Source organism: Quercus lobata, chromosome 2 (genome assembly GCF_001633185.2).
Source record: "Quercus lobata isolate SW786 chromosome 2, ValleyOak3.0 Primary Assembly, whole genome shotgun sequence".
NCBI classification, from domain to species: Eukaryota; Viridiplantae; Streptophyta; class Magnoliopsida; order Fagales; family Fagaceae; genus Quercus; species Quercus lobata.
In genome coordinates this window covers 83418706-83444209 of record NC_044905.1, presented here as the reverse complement: position 1 = coordinate 83444209, position 25504 = coordinate 83418706, and the positions used below count along the sequence as shown (strand labels likewise).

Here is a 25504-nt window from a genome sequence, read left to right as displayed (position 1 = left end):
AGGTTTTACGCCGAGGGTTTCGGTTTCCTTTTCGATAACACATCGTTGTGTTGTTTTTGTGTTTGCATCTCTCTTCCCTTAATCTTTGTCATTTAATTTCTGCTGTGGATGTGTTTTTATTTGGTTAAGATTATGTTATCAATTCTGTTTTAACTTACGTTCATTTTCCGCACATATATTGTTTGGTATTAAGCTTGAATTGATAATTTGTAATTTGGAGTTCTAAACGTTCAAATGTGTTTTACACACATTTTGAAATTCAGATGCAATAGAAAAAAATTAAATTAAATGCAAAAGATAAGATGGGTTTAACTACCTTCAGAGTTATAATACAAATTTATTCGTAGTCATTTCACATATGTAGAAAGGAAAGCAACAGAAAGATTGACAAGTAGCACTTCATTGGCCATTGCTAAAGTAGACGTCGATGTTTCCGAAACCGAAAGAAGGTAGATCGGACTATATCAACAAATAGGCGATGCTTCAGCAACACGCAAATGATTGGCACACAAGCAAATAAACCAATGACAACGAAGATCAATGGCAATTCCTGATGATTATGATTATCTGACCAAAAGGATGCAGAAAATGCAACCATCATGGCGGCAATTGAGATGAAAAGTGAAGCCACTCCAATCATCAACCTAATTGGTAACCATACAAGAAAGTCGTTGTATGAATAACGAGAGGTAAGGATGGATAAGAACATTACTAGGGATGTTGAAGAGCAAAATAATGCTATTGCACTTGAAACTGAAAAGACCCGAACAAGATTAGGACTATCCTTTAATCCATCAGATTTTTCTCGAGGAAACATTATCAACCCAATTAGTATTGCAACCACCATAGAATACTCAGCTGTGTTCCTCATCCACTTCTCGCCCTCCTTCCTTAACTCCTCGTGGTTCTTCGCAAATAAAACATACGGCGTATCCCCCTTGTTATTTTTCATTTCTTTGAATGTAGGGCTTACAACCTTTTCCACCTCCTTCCATTACAAATCATAGGAAATATCACACGAGAGACTTGTTAGTCCAAAACTCTAAAAACTTTAGGTAGAAATTAAATCTATGTGGAAACAAGAGCGAACATTCTATGAAATGGTTCAACACATACTAATCTAAGAATATAATAAGTACCTTGAACCATAATATTTCTTGTTGCATTTGAAGAGCTGCTCCTGATATAGCATTAAGCTTCTCTTGAGGTGCCAATCCTGCAGCTAAATGCAAAATGTTGCTTCCATCTTCTTCTATTCTATCTATTATTAGATCTCCAATTGAGCCTATCTCATTAAGTATATTGAAGATGCTTTCATGGCGCTTCTCAACAGCAATATGAAATATGCTTTTACTGTTTCTTGTTTTCCATAATAAGTCAAAGTCAAAACGAATAAGTTTAACCAAGAACTCAGTGTTGCCTACTTCTACTGCATCAAACAGAACATGTGAAATCACTGAGGTTTCGTTCAAATTCTCAACGTCATCTCTGTAAGCTTGAAGACATATTTCAAATAGTTCATTGGCTTGAGATTGCTTCGAGTTTTCCTGTTTTAACTTCAACCCTGGAATTGACAGTGAAAAAAGCAAGTAGTCATACCTCAATGAGAAATAACTAATTAAAAGAATCGAATAGATCTAGAAAATAAGAGTGAAAGTGTTAGGTCCCATTCTAATCTTGTATGAATTAAGAATATTGTATCAATTAAGAAATTTAATCAATCTATATAAATATTATCACTAAATTCACCAAGCAAGATATCAATCACACAGAAACACATTAATTTACGTGAAAAATTATTTTTTCTTAAAAGAAAATCTGCCAGAAAAACTCTAAATAAATCCACTATTATAAAATCAATATCTTCTTAAGTTTTATGCCTAACTTAAGATCCACACAAAAAACTTAAGATCCACCCAAAATACAATAATATCATCTCTCTAGACAATTATACAAACTCGCCTAAAATATTTATCAAGCTAAGATATCAATCACACAAAAATACAAAAATTTACTTGAAATATCTTTTCTCTTTAAAGTGATAAAATTATCGAAAAAAAATCTAAATAAAGCTACTATTATAAAATCAATTACAATATCTTCTCAACTATCTCCTCCTCACTTTCATACATTTTATCAAGGAAATAAAACTTACTTTCATATCCCATACAAAAAAAAAGTTACTTTCATACATGACGCAATATTAAACAAATGCCTGGCTTTGTTTGTTTAATTAATTTTGTTGATGTTTTGTTTCATGTATGTGTATTAGAAACTTCACGTGTCAACTCGTACATGAATAACAACAGCCCTCGCGTGTGAGCCCTTCTTTCAACACAACATCTGACATCTTCATTCCAGCGTACAAATACTAATGTTTTTGTTTTAAACGTTGCAATTGCATACAAATACTTATGATTTTTTTTTCTTTTTTCTTTTTTTTTGTGATAGAATTTAACTCTAGCTTAATATAAGTGTCTGTATGTGAAACTCTCTCCTAGAGACTTAAATCTCGGTCCTTGCCTTTACACTCCACAAGCACTTATACTTATAAGGAGTGACAATCATACCAAGGGTGCACAGTAGTAATGTATAAATACATATGTTAGTTGGGCCTGAATGGGTACATTTGATATCCCAAGTGCCATAATAGGCATGAATTGTGGATTAGATTTCTGCAATATATATTTAGGCAAAGTTTAGAGTAAATCCAATAAGATTTTTATTAGATTCTCAATTTTACACCATGTGTCCCATTTAATTTTTAATTTTATATCAAGTGAATTATTAAGTGTAAAAATCGACGAATCCAAATTCAATTAGATTCTAAATTGAATTTCAATTAGAGTCCAATTTTTAGCCACATGTCCATCTATTTTTTTTTTTTTTTTTTTTTTAATGGCTAGTGAATTATTGGGTGCAAAAACCGAAGAGTCTAAATCAAATTAAATTCTAAATAATATATATATATATATATATATATAATGAGAAACTATTACATATTTTAGAAATGTATAGTTTAAAAAAAGTGTAAGCTAATACTATATATAATTTGAATCTCTTTTCCAAAAAAATATATAATTTGAACGATATAATTGTAATTAATTTTAATTTTACCCGTGCATATGTACGGGACTACACACTAATTATATATAGTATATAATTAATTAATCAAATTGAATAATTAATTAATTTAACTATAGTCATATGTCTAAGAATTTCAGTCAAAATAACTCACATGATAAAAAAAAAAACTCACATGGTCGAATTTCATTAGCAAATGCAGAAGGATCGTGAGCTAACACATGCAATGCAGTTTCTCCATCCGAGTTTGCAACGGCAGCTAAATTAGAGTTGTCCTCCAGCATTTGCAATGCTACTCCTGCATTATTTTACACCAAAACCAAAAATTCCAAGTAAAAATATTCATTGACGAAATTATTTTTCTTCTCCGTGTGTTGTAGTATTTAGTTATGTTTTATTGATAAAATTAAAATATATATATATATATATATATTGGGAAGGAGCATGTTGAATATTTCTTTCATGAAAGATAACTAAGAAAAGCATGACATAAGCATATGACAAAAGACAGAAAACAGTTTCTTTTGACAACTTTTTTCTCCTCATGCACTAGATTAATTTCACCTAAATGGTGTTGCCCGGACATTGGAACTTTTGTTTAGAGCTTAGACAGTAGGGCTCAAGCATATATGCAACTTAGACAATGGCCTAAGGTTCAAATAAAAGAACACCCTCACTTTTAACTAATATTATAAAATATATTTATCTATATATTTTAAATAAATAAAAAATTCTAACTCACTTTATTGGTCAATAGAATACATTAAAAAGATCCTACTATATCCCAAAACATAAAAGATAATAGGAAAAAACAAAAATAGTCAAAATATGACTAACAAAATTAAATCTAAATTAATAGGAGACAAATATACTAATTTATTCTTGAAATCTACTAAAATCAAAATTAATACTAGACATATTTATTAATAAATCCAACGTAAATATATAAAAATATGCTATAACTTACTCACTAACCCGCTAACAATAGTGAATAGTCTTAGATACTTAGATTAGTGTCTTTTGCTTTATCACGTCAACTTATTTGTATTACAGGGATACTAATTTACTGAACTATATCACAAATCAATTTTATTTGTACTGATTTAGAATATAAAGTGGTCACAACATTAGAAAAGTTGCAATATTACTTTTGATAAACCATGTTTCATTATTCCATACTTTAAATTTGATTTTTAGTTAAATTATAATTTTTAATTATCAATTGTATTTTATTTATTTATAAATATTTACTTATTATAAATGTCTACTAGAAAATAACTATCTGGATATGAAAAACTTCAACAACAAAAAAAAGTTAAAAAATAAATTGAATTCAAAAAGGAATCTCAAAAAAAAAATTTATTTAATTAATATTTAAATATATTAAAAAAAAAGGCCTCACTTAAATTTTTCACATTAAGCCTCCAAAGTTCTTGAGCTGGCTTATTAGAGAGGCAAAATTTATCTCAATCAGATAAAATTCTATTATGAAGAATCTCACTCACAATACAACAATTTATTTGATACTGTAGTTTCAAGCAAAAAAAAAAAAAAAGGATGGCATAGTAAAGTTCAACGAAACTAAAAATTTAAGCATTGAGGTGAAGATGACTGATCAGTATATAAATCAGTACCAAAATCTACAGTCCATCAATACTTTGATACCACATTTAGAAAATGAGTGAAATTGTGTAACTTTTCCTCATTTAAAAATTAAATGAACGGTTTAGATTGTGTTAATTTAACAATACCATTTTCAATGTTTAAACCATGCTTAATGTTTTGAACTTCAAATTTCTAGAATGAAAAAAAATCAAACCATTAGTATTATGATCCCCCTCACCCCAAAAAAAAACAAAAAACAAAAAACAAAAAGGCAAGAAACATTATAATTACTTATGCTTACCATATAAGCCACCCTTAACACATGCGATAAATAGTTTAGCCTGTTCTTTGTCATCCCACTCGCGAACTCTCTCTTTAGTCTGAGAATAAAGATAATTCGTCATTTGTCCGTGTCCTAAGGAAGCAGCCATAAAGAGTGGCTTTATCCCACTACCGAGGTTTGGCAGCTGATGATTTTTCTCCAGCATCGCCATGGCAATATTCACATTTCCAGTTGCAGCAGCATAGGTCAAGGCAGTATTCCCAACAGTGTTTTCAGCTGTTAGGTTGTCTTTAATCATCGTCTTCAATAAATTCCTTACAAATTCTTCTTGGTTTGCTGCAGCAGCAATATGAAGAGTGGTTTCTCCTTTCTTTGTAATTTTTCTTTGAATTTTTTGTATGTCCTTGATAGATTTCCAGTCACCATTTAGTGCAGCCCGATAAAGCCTCCCACGCTCTATACTGACTGCTTCATCTGTAAGATGAAATTCTTCTCATTAATTAGTAAAAATCATAGTGCAACTATTTCATGAAAGGAAAAATATTGTTTCACACTAATTTGTATTCACTGTTTACATATCCACAATTGAGGTGTAAATGTCTACAATTTAGCACATAAAAGTGGACATTAAAGAAAAAAAAAAGTGAAGATTCATATATATATGAATGCTAACTTTGGTGATATCTTAGTCAGACATATCCATTTTGTTAAGAACTCATTGAATGCCCACACTATTAACCAATGGGAAAGTTAAAAATTTACCGTCGTTTGAATTGAAATCCTTTGTTGCCATTTCAACTTATTGATTGGCTTCTGTGTACCTGAAAAGGAAGATTTCAGTATTACATATAAATTGTGTGATGCATGACGAAATCTGTGCAAGTTCTTTGCATAAGCCAAATTAGCTCGACAAGCACAAAGAGATATTGATTTTTGGGCTATGTTTAGTTCAAACAGGTGTATTACACATACTGTGTATTTTATAAACTAAAATTGTGCCTTTAAGTGACTGAAAAAGTCACGGTTTCATTTTATATAGTCACAATTTCAATTTATAAAATACACAGTGTGTGTACGCACTAATATTTATCCTTGATTTTTTTGTCCAAAATGACAAACCTATTATTATAATTAGTCGCAAACTCACACGATGCATGAGAAAAGATAATTATTTTGTAATTGTAATATAATGTATAATTTGTTCTCTAAAATTGTTGAAGATAATTTTTTTCTCTATAAAATTTAAACAATTTCTAAAATTATTTTTTTTCATCTTTCTATCTCTATGAATATATCATTATATTGTTTTGGTGTGTTTGATTAATATTATTCCTTTATAAGGTATCCATATTCTTTGAAATTATGTTATAGTATGTTATATTTTTTTCCCCTTTTTTGTACAACTAAACGTTTTAAGTTTTAAATAAACTGGTTGCTAACCCGTGCAATGCACGGGAAAGGTATTGAGCACAATATAAAATTTAATTTTAGTTTGTTTTACTACAACACCAAAATTGAATTTGTAAAATAAAATCATGTAGCTAAAACATCTGCTAACTGCTATACGTTTCAAACATTTATTAAACTATATTATTATTATTATTATTATTATTATTATTATTATATCAACTTAACAGTTAAATATATGATATTCATTGAAATCTTCTAGTATTGAAAGGTCCAATATTGTTTTGCCATGTGGGCCTTAGAAACCTGGAGGCAATACTGTGGTTGTGTTCATAGCTATATCCAAAGTCCAACCAAAAGGATCCAATGAATGTCTTTGTGTTCAGTAAAGCAGACCATGCAAAATCAATACATCAAACTAAGAACACAACTGCAAATATAACTAAATTTTATCTTTTAAAAATCCATGAAAACAGAAGTTTGTCACTTTTAGAATATGAAAAATGTTTTGTTTGAACCAAGTTCTTTCGCAACTTTTTTTTAAAAAAAAATGTTCTTTCCCAACTACCATCTATGCAAGAAGAGCAAAAACACAATAAGGCAATGCAACTCAACCTCCAAATACCATGCATGTACAGATTAAAAAATATATACAACTTATTTCAACCCCATTACAACTTTATTCTCCTTGATTATATCATGTTCCAAATTCAAATGCAGCAATGAAAACATAAACTAAAGCAATAATATAGCACAGGACCAAACTCAATTGGTAGTGAAGGTTAGAGAGAATTTACTGTGTTGCAAAAGTAGAGAAGATTAAATTTCAATAACAAAATTTTATTTAGAAATTGAGTCCTAAAATCTAAAAAAGGAAAACCCAAGATTCAGAGAGAAGAGAAAAAAAGTTAATCTAAATCAAATTATTCACTGGGGAATTTAAACAAACAAATAGAGGACAAACACAAAGATGTCAATAACAATGAACCAAGACAAAATCTTTAAACCCACAATGCTAATTGCTTACACACAGATACTTTCATGAAATCAAAAGTTGATGAAGTTACCAAGTTTTATCCAAAATCACAGAATAAAGATAGTTTTTTTTATAAAAATAAAAAATAAAAAATAAAAAAATAAAAAGAGAAGAAGAGGTTTGTTCACCCAAATTATAAGCCATGTTCACCCAAATCCATTCATGTTCATTAGATCTGCCTAGGAACAACCATTTGCTTTATATCTTTAATGCAATACAGATATGAGTACAATATAAAATTTAATTTAGACCGATAACTTTCAGCATAGTCCTCCAAATGATGCAAGGCTGGAACCTATGGAAATTATCTAGTGAAATCTTTCATGGACACTAAGAACATCAAAAACGGAGTTTGGAAACATTGTTTTTTTCTATCGCCAAAGCAAACATGGCGTAATTTAGAAAATTGACTAAAGTTGTATAAATCAAAACATACAATGGAAAAACAATATTTCTACCAAATTAGTGGAAGGTTACCGTAGTGATTTTGTGGGTTACTCTGTTTTTTCTCCACAACCTGTGCTGGGTTACTCTGTTTTTTCTCCACAATCTTCGCTGTAAGTAGTTACCCACTGAAACGGTGTGAGTTTGAAAGAGTTAGACCAACTAATGCAAGAGTAAGCAAGACCAACTAATGTTTGTGAAGAAAATAATTACCAATAGCAGTAGCATCAAGGACACTCTGTTTTTGGTTCACAACGTTCGCTGAGTTTGTTCTTGCAGCAGGGGAAAAAAAAACAGAAAACGGAAAAACGGAAAGAGGAAAACACAACATAATCAGCGTATATAAACAATAATAAGTAGTTACCTACTGAAACTACATAAGTCACCACCGAAAAGATACATTGTTCTACTTTTTTTAATGGTAGATGTGGCATTAATTTATGTAGCCACATGGTGCAATGAGGTAAGGTCAACAAAAAGTCAAATGTTTCGGCTATTAGTTATTATATAGATTATTCAAATTCTTTATTCTCTCAAAGGAGATTGTTGTGATAATCAAAACTCATAACAAACATGTACTGAATATGTATAATTTATTCTCAAAATTTGATTGTAGATAATTAATTTGTTCCTCCTCAAAATTGAACAATTTCAAAAAGTAATTTTCATCACTTTATTTTACAAATATATAATTTTATCATTTTTAATGTTTATGATTGATATTATTCTTTTTTGAAATGGCCTATATTCTTCTAACTATTATTATTATGCATTATATTTTCCTAATTTTTTTTGGTACAACTAAAATTTTTAAGTTTCAAAGTTATTATTTAAATTCTCATTCTCTTAAGGAAATTATTATGATAACCAAAACTTATCATATAATTATAATTGATATTACTCAAACAATTGATAGTACTCTTAACCCACACTTGTCTTTGCCCATTCTTAAGTAATACCCCAAATTGGACCGAAGTAAACAGAAATAGACTGTTCCCATTCTTAAGTAAGTACTCCAAATGGACCGAAGTGAACTGAAATAGACCAAATGGACGGAATGGACCAAATTAGACACAATAGACCGAATAAGACCGATATGGACTGAATAGACTGAATTGGACCTAATATACTAAAGTAGACTAAATGGACCAAATTGACTGAAGTGGACCGGCATGGACAGTATGGACTGAATTGACCAAAGTGGACTGAATTGGACCGAAGTGGACTAGATGGAACAAATTAGACCGAAATGGACCGATGTAGACTGAATGGACTTTGATTGAATTGGACCAAATAGCGAAGTGAATTGAATGGACTGAATAGGTTGAAGGTCATCAAAGTAGACCGAATTGGACTGAACTAGACCAAATTGGATTGAATTGGACTGACGTGGACCAAAGTAGACCGAACTGAGCTAAATAGACCAAAATGGACTGAATGCTGATCTATAATTAGGATAGCCAAGATTTTGTTTTGATATAAATTCAAATTCTTACATCCAAAATAACTAAGAATGAAATCAAACCAAAACTCTGAGAGAGAGAGAGAGAGAGAGAGAGAGAGAGAGAGAGAGAGAGAGAGAGAGAGAGAGAGAGAGAGAGAGAGAGAGAGAGAGAGACTTGTGATGAGAAATTAAAAAATACAACAACAAAACATATGAACCTAAAATAGAGTTTAAAAATCACAATGATTCATTAACTTAAAATAGAGTAGCAAAAAAGAATAAAAAATCAAGAGAGAGAAAGTAGCAACTTTTTCAAGAGAGAATATGAGAGAGAATAAGATGAGAAAAAAATTGTAAAAATAAAAAATATAATAACAAACACCAAATTATCCAAGTCATGTTATGAAAATAAAATAACATTATATTTTTATATATTATCTTTATAATGCAATAGAATAACATTTATGAAATCAAAGAGAAGAAAAAAAGTTAACAATTTAAAAATACAAAACTTAATCACATCAATCAAAAGTAGAGTTCCAAATAATAAAAAAAAAAAAAATTCATCAACAAAGTAGAGATGCAAGAAAAATAAAAGTTCTACCAAAGAATGAAAAAAAAAAATTGAGAAAGAGAAATTTAGAAAAATAACTTTTTTTGTGTAAGAAAACTATGCATAGAGTAAGAGTGAGAATTTTAATCTTTCTTTTTCTTCTTTTCTTAATTTTGTGAAAGGCTTTCGGGCCTTTTGTTTTTCGAAATGTTTTTCAAAATAAAACTGTCTGAAATTTAATTGAAGAAATAGCGTTTTTGATGTTGATGTGGAGTTTTAAAGATAAAATAAATAAATAAATAATGGTGCATCTAGATCTCGTAGGCAAGAGACAAAAAGAATTAAATAGATCTCAATTGAGAGAGCATCCCATATTTTTTAGATTAGTATTGGCATTTAATTTTAGTGGTGTGTGTTTGATTATTAGGTTTGAGACTTCAAGTGTTTTTTTTTTTTTTTTTTTTAAGAGAAGCTTGAATCTTAAGTGGAATAATGAGTTAATATTCACAAATTTTTCCTGCTAACAACTGAAGATAACAGATTGTAAATAGGAGATAATAAAGTGGATTCTACAAAAAGTTGTAGAAAAAGGCTATGCCTATTAGTTTTTTTTTTTTATTTTTTTTTTATTTTTTTATATATATATCAAAGTAGGTGACTTGCAATACAACGTAAATGAAATTTTAGGAAGATTAGTGTATCTACTTTGTCATCTGTTATAGAATTATTTTTTAAAAGTTTAGTTTGTTATGACATGAAAAAATATATATTTTATTCCCAAACACTTTTTAATTTTTTTTTCTATTTTTCTAAAAAAAAAATTAAAAAAATCTCAAATGGTTAAACCATGAATGTTCTAAAGCAACACAAATATTAATACAACAAGTCTTCTACAACCACACCATTTACCACAACTTAATGATGTGATCAACTATGAATAATGGACTATCACTTTCAAATAAACTCAACATTTTTTCTTTACCACTTATATATATATATATATATATGTATTTTTTTTTTTTTTTTTGGAGAAATTTACCATTCATATTTGATCACATCATAATTGTGGCAAAAGTATGTAACAACCCAAGAAAAAAATGTAAATCACATTTGCATTATACACCAAAAGAATTAGACACAATTGAAGTTGTCCTTATTAATAAAACCCATGTCAACCTAGAATAAGTCCAATGTGGAACTCCTCCCACTCACGCAATATCCAATCAAATTTGGGATATTGTCCGCTTTCACAAATGATACAATAAATTTAGGTACACACCTTTTTTTTTTTTTTTTTTTTCATAACTAATAACATAACATATTCTAATTGGTGAATAATAAAAATGGTATAATTGGTGTATCACTATATCTTAATAAAGTGATGTCACTATAATCACAACAATTGTCAAAAATATTGTATCTCTAACATTACTCAAAAACAAAAAGTTATTTTATACTATATTATTATGTTCATATTTTGTTAATATAAACTAAACAGATGGTAGTATATTTCTTATTTTATGTCTATCATTTTGTTTATATTTTGTTTATTATTTTTATATAGCTTTGAATTTTAGAATATTTTTTATTCTTAAATTAGGTAGAATTTTTTTTCTAAACTTTGGCTCCCAAAAGAAAATTAAATTGCTCCCAAAAAAAAATTAAATTCTCGTCCTGTCCTTTTGCCAATAGTATTGATGAAAGCATTGGGTTCAATATTCTCTATAAACTGCTTATGTTTGTACCTGATTAACAAATGTATACTGAAACAAGGTGTGTGCGTGCGAAACAGTAAAAACCAAAAATACCAAGATGGTATAGTGCTAACAAACCGTCCATATTTTCGTCCAACAAAATAACAAAACATGAAAGAAGAATGACATCAGGAGGAACAAAAGAATTGAATGCATGCATAGATGTTATGTATACCTGAAGAGTGATTTATGTTCAAGTGGATTAAGGAGCTTCCCTCATTATAGAGACCACCAAATGTTAATACTTGAACGCAAGTCCTCTACGCTAGAAGTTTGGAAGTGATTGTTGAAGAGAAGAAAAGAAATGAAACGGAGGATGATTCTCATGCCCTCTTTAGTCAAGTAGTCAAAAGTTTTTTTTTTTTTTTTTGGGTTAAGCAAGTGGTCAAAAGTTATTGATTGACACTTGCAACGCTTGTTTGTATGTCATTTGGAAAGGAATTGTGTCTTTAATGGACAACTGAGATAAAAATAGAGATACTCTTTTTTGTCCTTTCCTTGTTGGCACTTTCGAAACAATGTGTAGTCATTTGGAAAAAGAACCTTTTTCCTTGTCAAATCCTTATCGCAGTTGGAAGTAAGCTTCTTGGTCCTATTGAGATTCGGTCTTTTTGAGATTCGAGAGAAGGTACTCACCATTTGGAACCACAATTCGAGATTTGGATATTTGCTTGAATATGTTTAAATGTTTTTTTTTTTTTTTTTTAAATATATATATATATATATATATATCTCTTCACCTGTTATTTGTTGCTCCTTCCATGTTAGCTTTTGGTTTTAAATTTGTGGCTAAAGTGGAAAAAACGACCACTAAAGATTTGTTTGATACGTGTATTTAAATAATAATTTTTAATTTTTTTTGGAAATACATGTGGATGAAAAAGTGTGTGAAAATACATATAATGTAATTTAAAAACTGAAAACTTGTGTTTAAGTTAATGTACCAAACAGGCTCTAAGTTTGCGATATTTTGAAAAACAATCCTACTTTATGTGTAGCATTAAGTGACACATAATTGACGGATGAACACCATGGAAAGTCTTATGACTAAATATTGGTTATATAAGAATTTATTTATGGCGGAAATGCTATTTTCGTCCCTATGTTTTGTCCTGATTTCCATTTTGGTCCTTACATTTTATTTTTACCACATTTAGTCCCTATTTAGAAAAATGTCATCTATTTTAGTCCTTTTTGTCACTGTCCTAACGGCAAAATCCTAGGTGGCAGATGGAACTATTAAAATGATAATAATAATAATAAATTTTTATTTTGGCATTAAAAAATGTCACTTCAGCATCTAAATTTAAAAAATTAATTTATTAATTTTAACTAAATAAAAAAATTAAAAACATAATTAAAAACCAAAAATCACATGAATTGAGATCTAAGTGTGTCTTGAACAAGAACAACAATAACACAAACCTAAATTTAAGAACAAGAAGAACATTTTCCTTTATTTGACATTTATTTTTTCTTAGAAAACAAACACGAAATTTGATATGAATCTCAATAGACACGCTTTGAGACCCAACAAAAATATTGGAATATGTTGCGAACCTCAATCGATACGCTTTGAGATCCAACAAAAATATTGGAATACTTGCCCAAGAAAGCTAAAATTCAGATTTTGATAGAAAACCCTAACCCAACGTTTATAAGTGAAACGCGAACCAAAGGTATAAGTAACACCTTGACCCAATGATTATAATTGAATCACGAACCAAAGGTATAAAGTTTGAACGCCACAAGGAAGAATCCCTAATAAGTTCACAGTTTTTGAAGAACCAAAAGAAGAGCAAAGCCTCACTTTTTCTGATTTTTATTCAATAATTTATATAAAAAACGTTTATAGACTTAGATGATTATTTAAGGGCTCCATAAAACTTGACAGATAAGAAAATATATTCTAAAATAACTCCTAATTGATACCTAACCATATCAGGAATAAAGTTTGACCTAAAAAGTATTAAATGCACCTAAAAACAAGGAAATAAATCATCTAAACCTAAAATAACGTTTTTTTACATAAAAATACCAAAAATAATAAATTACAATAATTAAATAGTAAATTGTGTCCTACATCAAAATTAAGCATACACAAACCCAAAAAATTAAAATAAACCCAAAAAATTAAACCCACCCACCACTTCCACACATGTACTCTCTCTCTCTCTCTCTCTCTCTCTCTCTCTCTCTCTCTCTCTCTCTCTCTCTCTCTCTCTCTCTCTCTCTCTCTCTCGTGGTTCAGTGTCTCCCTTTTGCTCTCTCTAGTTCAGCACTTTAGCCTTTCATTGAGCTCGATCCTAGCCATGAGATATGAGAGGGAAAAAGAGGAGGAATTGAAAGCCAAGCAGACACGAGCAAGAAGAAATCATCGGCGGAGAACTTGATGTGAAACCCATAGACCAAGTCTAGAAAGGACTCTCTACTGTTCGTGGCTGTCGTGGTCAATGACGAAGGATTGAAGCTTGAGGAGCTTTGGCCTGGGTTCCTTGCAATGAAATAGAAGTAGAAGTCGGAGGTGGTGGATCTGGAGGGTTTGGAGGTTTTGGATTGGTGATTTGAGATGAGTTTCAGATAATTGGGTTTTAGATTGGTAAGTCATTGATCGTTGGGTTTTAGATCGTTGAGTTTTATGTTGGTTTCTCGGAAAGACGAGAAAATCAGACTCTTTCTTTTCTTCTATTTTCTTTGGTGCCCAAAAATTTGGGTTTTGAGTTTAGTGTTTTTGTGTTTAGGGGCCAGAAATTTTGGGTTTGAGTTTTTTGTTTGATACTTTGGTGGTGTGGGGGTTTGATTTTTCTAATTTGTTCATGTTTAATTTTGTGTTGATGTGGATTTGATGCTATTTTTTGGGTTTTTAAAAATTAATGTTTACTTTCTTATTCATGTTTAATCTGATGTGGATTTGATGTTTAATTTTGTGTTTTTAATTTTTGGCTTTATGATTTTTGGTTTTTAATTTTTTGTTCTTAAAACTGGGTTTGTGTTCTTGTAGTTTTTGTTCAAGACACACCTAGATCTCAATTCATGTGATTTTTGGTTTTTAATTCTGTTTTTAATTTTTTTATTTAGTTAAAATTGATAAATTAATTTTTTTATTTTAAATGTTGGGTGGCATTTTTTAATGCCAAAATAAAAAAAAAAAATTTATTATTATTTTAATAGTTCCATTTGTCACCTAGGATATTGCTGTTAGGGTATTGACAAAAAGGACTAAAATGGATGGCGTTTTTCTAAATAGGGACAAAATGTGGTAAAAATAAAATGTAAAGACCAAAATGGGAATTAGAGAAACATAGGGACGAAAATGGCATTTCCGCCTTTATTTATTATATGTCTTCTATTCAAAGTCTATTAATAGAGTGAGAGAAAGAGGAAAAAATCGGCAATTTGCTGAATTCGTGAGAAAAAAATATGAGAGAGAAGAGAATGACATGACCGAAAGTTTATATTTTGGTAATGATATTGTTGAAATAGGAGAGAGGTGAGAAAAAAAATTGTTTGATTTTGGCTATGGTATTGCTCAAAAATGAGAGATGAGAGAGAAAAAAAATTATCTCTTTGTTTTATTTGACTTTTTTAATCTTTCAAAAATTTATCCCATGGTTCTATAGCACACATATAGAAAGAAATAGAGTGGGGTTAGGTAATTAACTTATTATCTCAAAAAAAAAAAAAAATCTATATATCTATGTATATAATAATAGGTGAAGCTAAGAGAAAGTCAAATTAGAATTTTAAATTAGAGTTTCAATTTTATGTCAAGTATCTTATATAAGTTTTTGAATTTTTGTGCTAAGTGAGTTATTATATCAATTAAGTTTTCTTAATTTTGCTGCTAAATGCAAAACCTAAAGAGATTACAATAAGAACTTGGTTGGGGTTCAATGTGTTCAGCCATTAGGATGGCAACATGTGACTATTTTTACTGAGTTTACTATTCAGTAAAAAAAAAGAAAAAAAAAACGAGAGATAGAGGGAGAGTGAAGGTCCATAAGGCAGAGAGGAAGAAAGAAATTTGAATTGCACCATCATCAAGATAGCCTTCTGTCAAAGCTCTAGTTAAGATGTAGAAACAATTGAAACTTTGGTGGTGAGAACTTCACACTGAGAACTAAGAAGGGGTATTCTCTTTACCAGCCGGCCACAGTGCCGTTCATCTTTCATTCTTCTCCTAATTAAAAATAAAAAAATAAAAAAAATAAAAAAACACCCCTCTAGGCTAAAATTCAAACTCAAACTCACTCAAATTGAAATTTCATACTTAACAAAAGAAGAAGAAGATTGATCACTCACTCAGCGCATGATCTCAGTGCTCAACAGGTAAAATTACTACTTAATCCTTCTTTTACTATTAGTCCATTTTGCTATCTTTGTTTAATTTGGTTCAAATTCAAAACCCTAATTATATCAGTAGTCCACATTATTAATCACTTGCACAAACCCTTTGTTTGGTTACTTGGAAAATTTGAGAGAAAAAAGAAAGAAAGTGTTCATGAATGGTAACTGTTATTATGCATTACTGTTTTTAAATAATAGATTTTATTTGTTCTCTAAATACCTATAATTCAATGTATAATGATCAAGAACTAGCAGGCTGCTTGGCTGCTGAGGAAAAAAGAAGGTAAAAGAAAGAAGATTTGAAATATTGAGTCATATGCTCTGTACTGCTATAATGCTAAAAAGGGTATTGAAAAATTGGATTAGCCAAATGGTTTAATGTAGACTCAGCTCCTAAACAAAAAAAGGAAATTCAGTTGTTATTATTTAAATTAATTTTATTTATAATTTCAAATTTTGGGTTTTGTAGAGTTAAGTTGTAAGATTAGAACCCCAATTTTCATGGAGGGGCAAGGAAATGATTCAGCTGTAGTGGCACCTCTTGCCAACTGGAGAAATGATTTTTTGAAGAAGTTTCAGTACTATTTGAACTGATCCACACCTCACCCGCTTCAGACGTGGCTTGGAACACTTGCAGTGGCAATGGTTTACTTTTTGCATGTTTACTATATACAAGGATTTTATATTGTTTCCTATGGTTTGGGGATCTATGTCTTGAATCTCTTAGTCGGGTTTTTGTCACCAAAGGAAGACCTAGAGCTTGAAGTCTTGGATGGGGCTTCTTTGCCAATGAAAGGTTCGATGAATTTAAACCTTTCATTCGCCACCTCCCTGAATTTAGATTCTAGTAATTTAGCATTTCTCATTTTTATTAGTCTTCTTTTTTATGCAAATTCATTTCTGGAGTGCATACATATATTTTTGGATTGCATACGTGTTATGTTGTTTAATCAATTAAAACTATTATTTAAACAATACAACCAAACACTCCCTTTTATTTTCCTTTGGTGTAGCTTTTTTTTATGAGTATTTATTATTTTTTTTTTTTGGTAACTGCACTATCTCCTATTTAATGAGTTTAAGGCTGGATAATCATTAATCACCCCTAGTTGGAGGAAACACTATCTCCTATTTAATGAGTTTAAGGCTGGATAATCATTAATCACCCCTGGTTCGAGGAAGTGCATCGGGAGAAGCATTTAAAGGGCCTACTTTAGCTTAAATATTGTTTGAATTATTGGTTTGGTTGTTGCCATTGCGACTCATATTGGAGGTATATAATCTTGTGTATTATGTAAAACAGAATATTTAACTACTTTGTTCTATTCCTTATCTTTCCATTTACCATGTTAGATGGAGAAGTGTATAGAGAGGTTTAATTTGTATGTTATAACATTCATGACAAACTTACATGGTAGCTTTTGCATCATTTTAAACTCTAATTCTAATTTTAATAGTATAACTATTTACATGGTAATTGTCAGACCGTGAGCTATGCCATTCCACCTCAAAACCAATTGGTGATGAGGAAGACACATTCAAATCTTTTATAACATTCGACATCACGCCACGCGGGTCTATTTTTAGAGTGGTTGTAGAGAGTCAAATTGTGGTCCCCCCAACAATCCTTCCCTTACAATGATATTTCTATGACTCGAACCTATGACCTTGGCTTTGATACCATTTGTCGGACCGTGAGCTGTGCCATTCCACCTCAAAACCAATTGATGATGAGGAAGACACACTTAAATCTTTTATGGCATTTGACATCATGCCACGTGAACCTATTTTTAGAGTGGTTATAAAGAGTCAAATTGTGGTCCCCAATAGTAGCCTTTTCATTTTAAAAGCTAAATGATTCAAGCACATTACTAGCCTTTTCATTTCTTTTAGTAACATTGTTATTGCCAAGTCTCCATTTAGAATGTGCTTTGCTTATTTTCTCAATTTGTGAACTATACTGTATCTGTACAATATGAGATTTTTGAGGATTTGAATAATTGAATCTATTAAGTTAGCTGGCTAATCAATGTTCCACTACAAAAGGATCGCTATTTCTCCAACAAAACTACAGTTTGGCAGAGATTAAACTATGGTGGGCAGGCCTGGTTGGATTTTTTTCAAATGAATGAGTCTCGAAGCCTCAGGCTTTACCATGCTTGGGCTATCCAGATGGAGGCACATTTTGAGCTTCTTTTGAAATGGCCTATATATTTTACCATTATACAATACAATGGCCAACTTTAATGAACATCAATTAAATGGTAATAGGCTCATTCTTTTGGTGCTTGGTAGATTTTTTGAACACATCATGTATAGAAATTCTGTTTGGCCTAGGACATTGCATGTGATCTTTGTGTTTTTTACTATACCTTTTCATCTTTTTTTGAAATGAAGATTTAACTATTAAAAAAAAAAAGGTTCTGTTATAAGCTTTTTTATGGCCAAAGATGGGTCTCTCTAAGCATCGTTTCCTCTCTAGAGAAGAGGAAGTCGAAATCTCGCGTAGCAAAAATAAGGTGAAGGACATTCACCATGCTGAGTTTAACGATGGGTCTAGCGACGGTGGCCATTCACAGAGTCACCGGAATACATGGGGGTCGGCTGGAGCGTCCTCCAAGGATAAACTAGTGGGCGAAATTCCGGGTGCTTTTGTGGAAGCCTTTGATTTTTCTGATCTGATGGATGCTGAGGCAGAATCCGATGATGAGGTTTTCGACCTCTGGGAAGGATTGGCAGCTGTGAAGCTTTCACGGGAAACTAAGAGGCGGATTAGAGGTCCTTGGGCTCAAACTCTGATAGTTAAGCTATTTGGGAGATCAATTGGTTTTAGCTTCCTCCAAAGTAAGCTTAATCTCTTGTGGAAACCGATTGGGAGACTTGATTGCGTCGATCTAGGAGATGATTTTTATTTGGTCCGTTTTGCCTTGAAAGAGGACATGAACTCAGTTATGGAAAAAGGCCCATGGTTCATTGGTGGACACTTTCTTTCCATCAGACCATGGGAGTGTTTTTTCAAACCAGCCATGGCTAATGTCTCTTCGATTGCGGTTTGGGTTCGGTTCCATCAACTTCCTTTGGAACTCTATGAAGCTGAGGTGCTGAAGCAAATTGGAGATGCTATTGGTAAAGTCCTTTGTATAGATGCTTACACAGCATTAGAGGCGAGAGGGAAGTATGCGAGGTTATGTCTCCAAGTGGACATCAACAAGCCACTCATTAATATTGTGCTTATTGGCAAATTTGAGCAACAAGTGGTTTACGAGGGTATCCATAAACTCTGTTTCGCTTGTGGTAGGATCGGACATAAGAAGGATGATTGCCCTCACACTATTCGGAAGCCGGTTTCACTGGAGAGGGAGGAAAATGGTGAGCCTGATGAGTCAGTAAGGTCATGCAAGGTGCATGCTACAGATAGTACTACAGATGGGTGTGGCACGTCAGGTGGTAGTGGAGCAGCTACGGATAGTACATCGTACGGGCCTTGGATGATTATGACACAAGTCAAGACAACGAAGTTCAGTGAATGTTGTGACTAAGGAGGGATACATGGACCTGGGGAAAGTAGGGTCGAACCAAGACTACGATCAAGGTTTTTTTAGTAAGGTTGAGAAGATGGGCTAGGCCATGGAACCTACCAATTTTAGTGAAGCTAACGATGAACCCAGTAAGATGAATGTGCAGGTTGGGCCAAACCTTGTGGGTAGTTCATCAAGTGTTCAAACAAGCCCATCTGTGAGGGGGAAAAAAGGTTTAGCACGGACTAGGGCTCTCAATTCTTTTAGGAAGTCCGCTGCTGACTTTAGTAACAAGATTTCTACTCAAAAAAATCAGACTTAGTCCTGGAAAAGTGTTGAAGGCAACAAAAGAAAATCGGATTCCCTATTCCAATTCGCAGCTTCAGTGCACTCCATAAGTGGCGATCAACTAGAGGGGTAAAGCAGTGGTGAGGTCGGAGTTAGTGGTTGTCGAATCCAGAGCAAAGCCTTCGCAACTGAGGAGGTGGTTCGCCAGGAAGTCGAGGTAGGCAATTTGGTGGTAAATGCTGGCGATACTCTTATGCAAGATGATTCCAAGGTTGTTGGATTTTGTAATGGGGACATGTCTTGTATTCAAGCTTCCTCATGTGCTCAAGCCGATTCCGGGTTTCAGCTTACGCTCAATGGCAAGAGTAAGGTTCATGTTAGTGAAGATGGGGCGGAACTTGAAGTTGGTAAAGGAGTTGATGCGCCTTCCCAATAAGGTTCTTATCTTGATTCATCTTCACTCCATGAGTATTATCGTTTGGAATAGCAGGGGCGTTTTGAACCCCAATTTTCAAAAGCATGTTGGGGAGTTAACCCGAATTCATGATCCAGCTGTGTTTGTGGTGACGGAGACTCGTTTTGATGGTGAGAGAGCAAAGGGAATCACCGATAGGTTACCTTTTGATGGAGCAATCCACATGGAGACTATTGGATACTCGGGTGGGTTATGGGTTCTGTGGAATTCAGATAAGGTGGAAGTTACTCAGATGGCCAACACCAAGTAGGAAATTCACGTTTCTATCACGGTGCATGGTTCTAACTTTTCCTGGATTTTGTTTGCTGTGTATGCTAGTTCTAGGCTTGAAGAAAGAACCATTTTATGGAATAATTTGGCTACTGTAGCTGAGTCTCATAATTTACCTTGGGTTATTGCTAGGGATTTTAATGAGCCCCTTAATTTTAATGATAAATTTGGTGGTAGAGAGATTAGTATTACCAGGTCTTTACTGTTTAAGGAATGCTTGGATAAATGCAATATGATTGATCTTGGGTTTTTGGGGCCAAGGTTCACGTGGACTAACCTCAGAGAAGTGGATGCTCTAATCCAAGAGAGAATTGATCGAGTGTTTGTTAATCCGGAGTGGTTTAGCCTTTTCCCTGAAGCAAAAATCACCCATTTGACCTGGTGCCACTCTGATCATTGCCCTGTGCTGCTGGAAACACAACCCAGGTCCTCCACCTTCCTTAAAAGGCCTTTTAAATTCCAAAGCTTTTGGGTGTCTGATCCATCCTTTCCCAATGTGGTTACAAATGCTTGGAGAAATTTAGCCTTGCTTCCAATGGCCATTGAGAGCTTTGCTAAAGGGGCAGCAACTTGGAATCGGTCTCATTTTGGAAATATTTTTGTGAAAAAGAAGAAGCTAATGTCAAGACTTAATGGCATACAACAAGCTTTAGCTTCCAGGCCTTCAATTTTCTTAGTTGAGTTAGAAAAGAAATTGCTTCTCGACCTGGACCTTGCCCTTGTCTAGGAAGAGGAGCTATGAGCCTTAAAATCTAGAGTTAATTGGATGGTTTTCGGGGATCGGAACACTTCCTTCTACCATCTCTCAGCCATAGTAAGAAGGAAAAGGAACCGTATCTCAGCCATAAAGAATAATGTAGGGGATTGGTTTTTTGAAGAGGGTGCTATTATGGAGCATATTACTAAGAGTTTCATGGATCTTTACTCCACCTCCCAGGTATGGTCTGATTGGCATACTTCTCCCACTACCCCTTGGCAAGTCTCTCTCGCAGAGAGTGAAAGAGATAATCTTGATGCTGAAGTTTCAGATGAGGAGATTAAGGCAGCCCTGTGGTCTCTTAAAGCCTTTAAAGCCCCGGGGCTGGATGGTTTACACGCAGGCTTCTTTCAACGGTTTTGGCTAATTATTGGGGACTCGGTGAAGGTTGAGGTTAAAAAGGTTTTTGTAGATAAAAAGGTCCCGAGCTAGTTAAACAAGACTCATATAGCACTTATTCCTAAAGTCCGAGGGCCTGAAACTTTAGGGAACTATAGGCCTATTAGCTTGTGTAACACGGTCTACAAAATTATTACAAAGATTATTGTGGCAAGGTTAAGGCCAATTTTGGGGGAGCTTATTTCGTTGTTTCAAATAGCCTTTGTGCCTGGAAGGAGGGGAACGGATAATGCCATCATTGTGCAAGAGTTGATCCACACGATTAGCAAGAAGAGTGGGAGAGTGGGTTACGTGGCGATCAAAATAGACCTTGAGAAAGCTTATGACAAGCTTGAATGGAGTTTTATAATGGATGTTCTTAGGAAAGAAAATCTTTCGAAAAATTTGATCCAAATTATTATGAGTTGTGTTCGACAATATCTTCTTCGGTTCTCTTTAATGGGGGCTGTTTAGAAGAGTTTTGCCTATCAAGGGGTATTAGACAAGGAGATCCCCTTTCCCCTTATCTTTTTATTCTTTGTATGGACTATTTAGGGCAGCTGATCCAAGAGAAGTGTGAGGAGAATATTTGGATTCCGATCAAAGCAACTAGAGGTGGACCAGCCTTTTCTCACCTCTTTTTTGCCGATGACCTCATGTTGTTTGCTAGAGCTAAACACAAATTGTTCAGCCATTTGAGATGTTTTGGATGAGTTTTGTGCTATTTCTGGACAAACTATCAGTGATTCCAAGTTTAGAGTAAACTTTTCTCCCAATGTGGATCGTGATACAAAGGAATCCCTCAATGATATCCTTGGTTTTCAATCCACCTTAACAATTGGGAAATATCTTGGTATACCCATTAAAGTACCGGGCTCCTCAACTCGGGACTTCAATTTTATTGTGGATAGGATGAAGCAAAAGTTGGCGGGGTGGAAGGCTAGTTTGCTTTCTCAAGCAGGAAGGGCAGTGCTTGTTCAGTCATCTTTGTCAACAATTCCTAATTATGTGATGCAATGCACACACTTACCAGCTAAGGTTTTGGACAGTATAGACCGGGTGAACAGGAATTTCCTGCGGGGATCTACTGAATCTTCTAGGAAGATACATTGGATAGGTTGGGAAAAGGTAACTAAACCAAAGGAGGAAGGTGGTTTGGGTCTTCAAACAGCTAAGGGTAGAAATACAAGTTTGCTTGCAAAGCTGAATTGGAGGTTTCAGACAAAGAGGGATTCCTTATGGGCCAAAGTAATTAAAAGCAAGTATTGTTCCCAGCAAAGACTGAGGTCAAGGAACAGTGACAAGCTTCCTTGCTCTCAAGTTTGGGCTGGAATGAGGAAGGCTAAGACTATTTTTCAAAATGGAACAAGGTGGTTTCCTGGAAGGGAGAGCAATCTGAATTTTTGGTTTGACTCCTGGACAAGTCTAGGTCCACTAAGGCAGGTGATTCAAGGGCCTTTGCCTTTGGAAAGTGAGAAGCTGAAGATTAGAGATGTTGTTGATGAATCAGGGTGGAATTGGGATCTAATCCCTTTTGATCTCCCTTTGAATTACAAGAAAGGGATTCAAGCAATCCCTTTCGCCCTGACTACTAGAAGTCAAGACAGATTGGTTTGGGTAGGGGCCAAACATGGAGGTTTTGATCTTCATAGTGCTTACAGAATTGCAAAGAATTTAGGAGTTGGTGAGCCTTTCCATGGGAAGTGGGTTTGGGATTTAAAAACCCTCCCTAGAATCCAGTTTTTACTTTGGAAGTGCTGCCACAATAGTATCGGGGTTAGAGAGCGCTTAGTAGTAAGAGGCATAGGCACTGATGCCACCTGCCCTTTATGTCAAACTGATGTTGAAACAATCTCTCATGCTCTTTGAGATTGTCCCACTCTCAAGGATATGTGGATTCAGTTGGGTATTTCGGTTAGCAATGGGTCATTCTTTGTGTAAATCTTTCACTCATGGCTACCTTCTAACTGTGCAAATGATAAGGTAGATTATTGCCCCCTCATTCCTTGGAAAATTGTGTTTCCTTTTGCTGTTTGGACAATCTGGAGTCATAGAAATCAGGTTGTGTTCAACAACAAAACTCCCAATCCTTCATTAGCTAAAGATATAATTCATACAGGCACGAAGTTCTTTTCCTGTGCTTACTTCCCAAAAATAGCATCTCAACTGTTAGCCAAACAGATCCGTTGGGAGAAACCTGGGCGTGGATGGGTTAAGTTGAACACGGATGGGTCTTCCCTTGGAAATCTGGGGCTAGTAGGAGGTAGGGGCCTTATTCGTGATGAAGAAGGTTCCTGGGTTGTGGGTTTTGCTAGGAATATAGGAATTTCTTCTAGTTTCATAGCAGAACTTTGGGCCTTAAGGGATGGGTTGATGATCTGTGTTCATAGGAATTTTAATGCTGTTGAAGTTGAAGTGGATGCTAGAGCTGTAATTGATGTTCTCTCTGCTTCAAAGTGCACTAATAGTCTGGCTGCTCCCTTGGTTGATGACTGCAAGCATCTGGCTACTCAGATCCACCAAATTCGCTTTAAGTGCTGTTTTCGGGAAGCCAATTGAAGTGTAGACAAGTTGGCTAGGATGGGAGCTACGCAGGATAGTCAGTTTAAGCTTTTCTTGTGTCCGCCTGTGGACTTAGTCAATGTTTTCAATTCTGATTTGAATGGTTTGTCCTTAACTAGGATATGTACTAATTCTGTTTTTGTTCCTTAGTTCTTAATGCAATCGTATTCTACCAAAAAAAAAGTTTTGTTTGGCTTCTACTTCCTTGTATATATATAATGAGAAACCATTACATATTTTAGAAATGTATGGTTCAAACAAAAAAATGTAAGTTAATATCATGTATAATATGAACTTCTTCTTAAAATAAAAAATTATAATTTAAACTATATAATTGTGATTATTTTTAATTATACTCGTGCATGTGCACGGGGCTACACACTAGTTAACTTAAATTATGACTTAATTTTATCGAAATTTATATGATGTTAGGTATCAAAATCCAAATTTCGAAATGATAGTGTTGTTTTTCAAAATACTCCCAAATTTCAAAGGTGTACTATGTACTTTAGCCTAAATTTATATCAAACACATGAGATAACATGTTAATTTGAAACAATAATCACACACAATCACTAGGATTTAGTTTATATCCAAATAAGAGCATGAAACAATTAAAGTAAAAGTAGCTTGTTTTTACAAATCACACACAATCACTAGAATGCTTGTTTCAATCTAGATAAAATCATGGACGCAAAGAAATTTCAAGAAAATAACTTGCCACTTTTATTTTAAAATAAGTAACATAAAATTGATTGAATGATAAGTTGTTTGTATGAATGATGTGCATAACATTGTTCATCATAGTCTAGAAGAGCAGTTTCACTAGACAAGGAGGGTGCCTAACACAAAATTTTGTCACTTAGCCTTCTAACTTAGATAAAGGGTTCTTAGATTAATACTTATCCATATAATTTTTGGTTTTTTAGTATGCAATTAGGACTAAAGCCATGTATTTTTTCTTAGATTGTATCTATGACTAAAACCATATAAAGCCTTCATTATATTCAAATCAATGTACATTTTTCAATTAATAAAATGACATTTTTTTTAATACAGTTTTCATATCTTTCCATTTAACAAAATAATTGGCGACTTCATTATAAAACCCTCGATCTAAGGAGGAAAATATAATGAGTCGAACATCCATTATGAAAGGCATCAACATGACTCTACCCATTCATGTGAGTTTGGCCTAACTTGAAAAAAAGGGGGCTGGTGGTGCGGTCTCTCAAGTAACCTTTTAAGAGAATCACCAATAACGGTAACTCAACCTTGAATAGATTCATCATAAATAGG

The 25504-nt window shown here is 33.1% G+C and overlaps 2 protein-coding genes across 5 annotated transcripts; one reads left to right on the top strand and one right to left on the bottom strand.

The window, feature by feature from the left end:
- Positions 1–284: 284 nt before the first annotated feature.
- LOC115976894 (ankyrin repeat-containing protein At5g02620-like) lies at positions 285–11978 on the bottom strand. Of its 4 annotated transcripts, none has more exons than XM_031098415.1 (8): positions 11786–11978; positions 8073–8131; positions 7893–7987; positions 5735–5793; positions 4991–5446; positions 3260–3382; positions 1140–1564; positions 285–988 (listed from the first exon to the last, which is right to left on the bottom strand). In XM_031098415.1, exons 4-8 carry the CDS (start codon positions 5763–5765, stop codon positions 413–415), a joined length of 1611 nt encoding a protein of 536 aa, XP_030954275.1. In that variant the 5' UTR covers positions 5766–5793; positions 7893–7987; positions 8073–8131; positions 11786–11978; the 3' UTR covers positions 285–412. The 4 variants fall into 4 exon arrangements, with proteins under 4 accessions (XP_030954275.1, XP_030954277.1, XP_030954279.1 ...); XM_031098417.1 differs by having other exon boundaries at positions 7893–7970; XM_031098419.1 differs by lacking the exon at positions 8073–8131.
- An 8072-nt stretch (positions 11979–20050) lies between these two features.
- LOC115972747 lies at positions 20051–21235 on the top strand. Its single transcript, XM_031093008.1, has 2 exons — positions 20051–20484; positions 20557–21235. Exons 1-2 carry the CDS (start codon positions 20051–20053, stop codon positions 21233–21235), a joined length of 1113 nt encoding a protein of 370 aa, XP_030948868.1.
- Positions 21236–25504: the final 4269 nt, after the last annotated feature.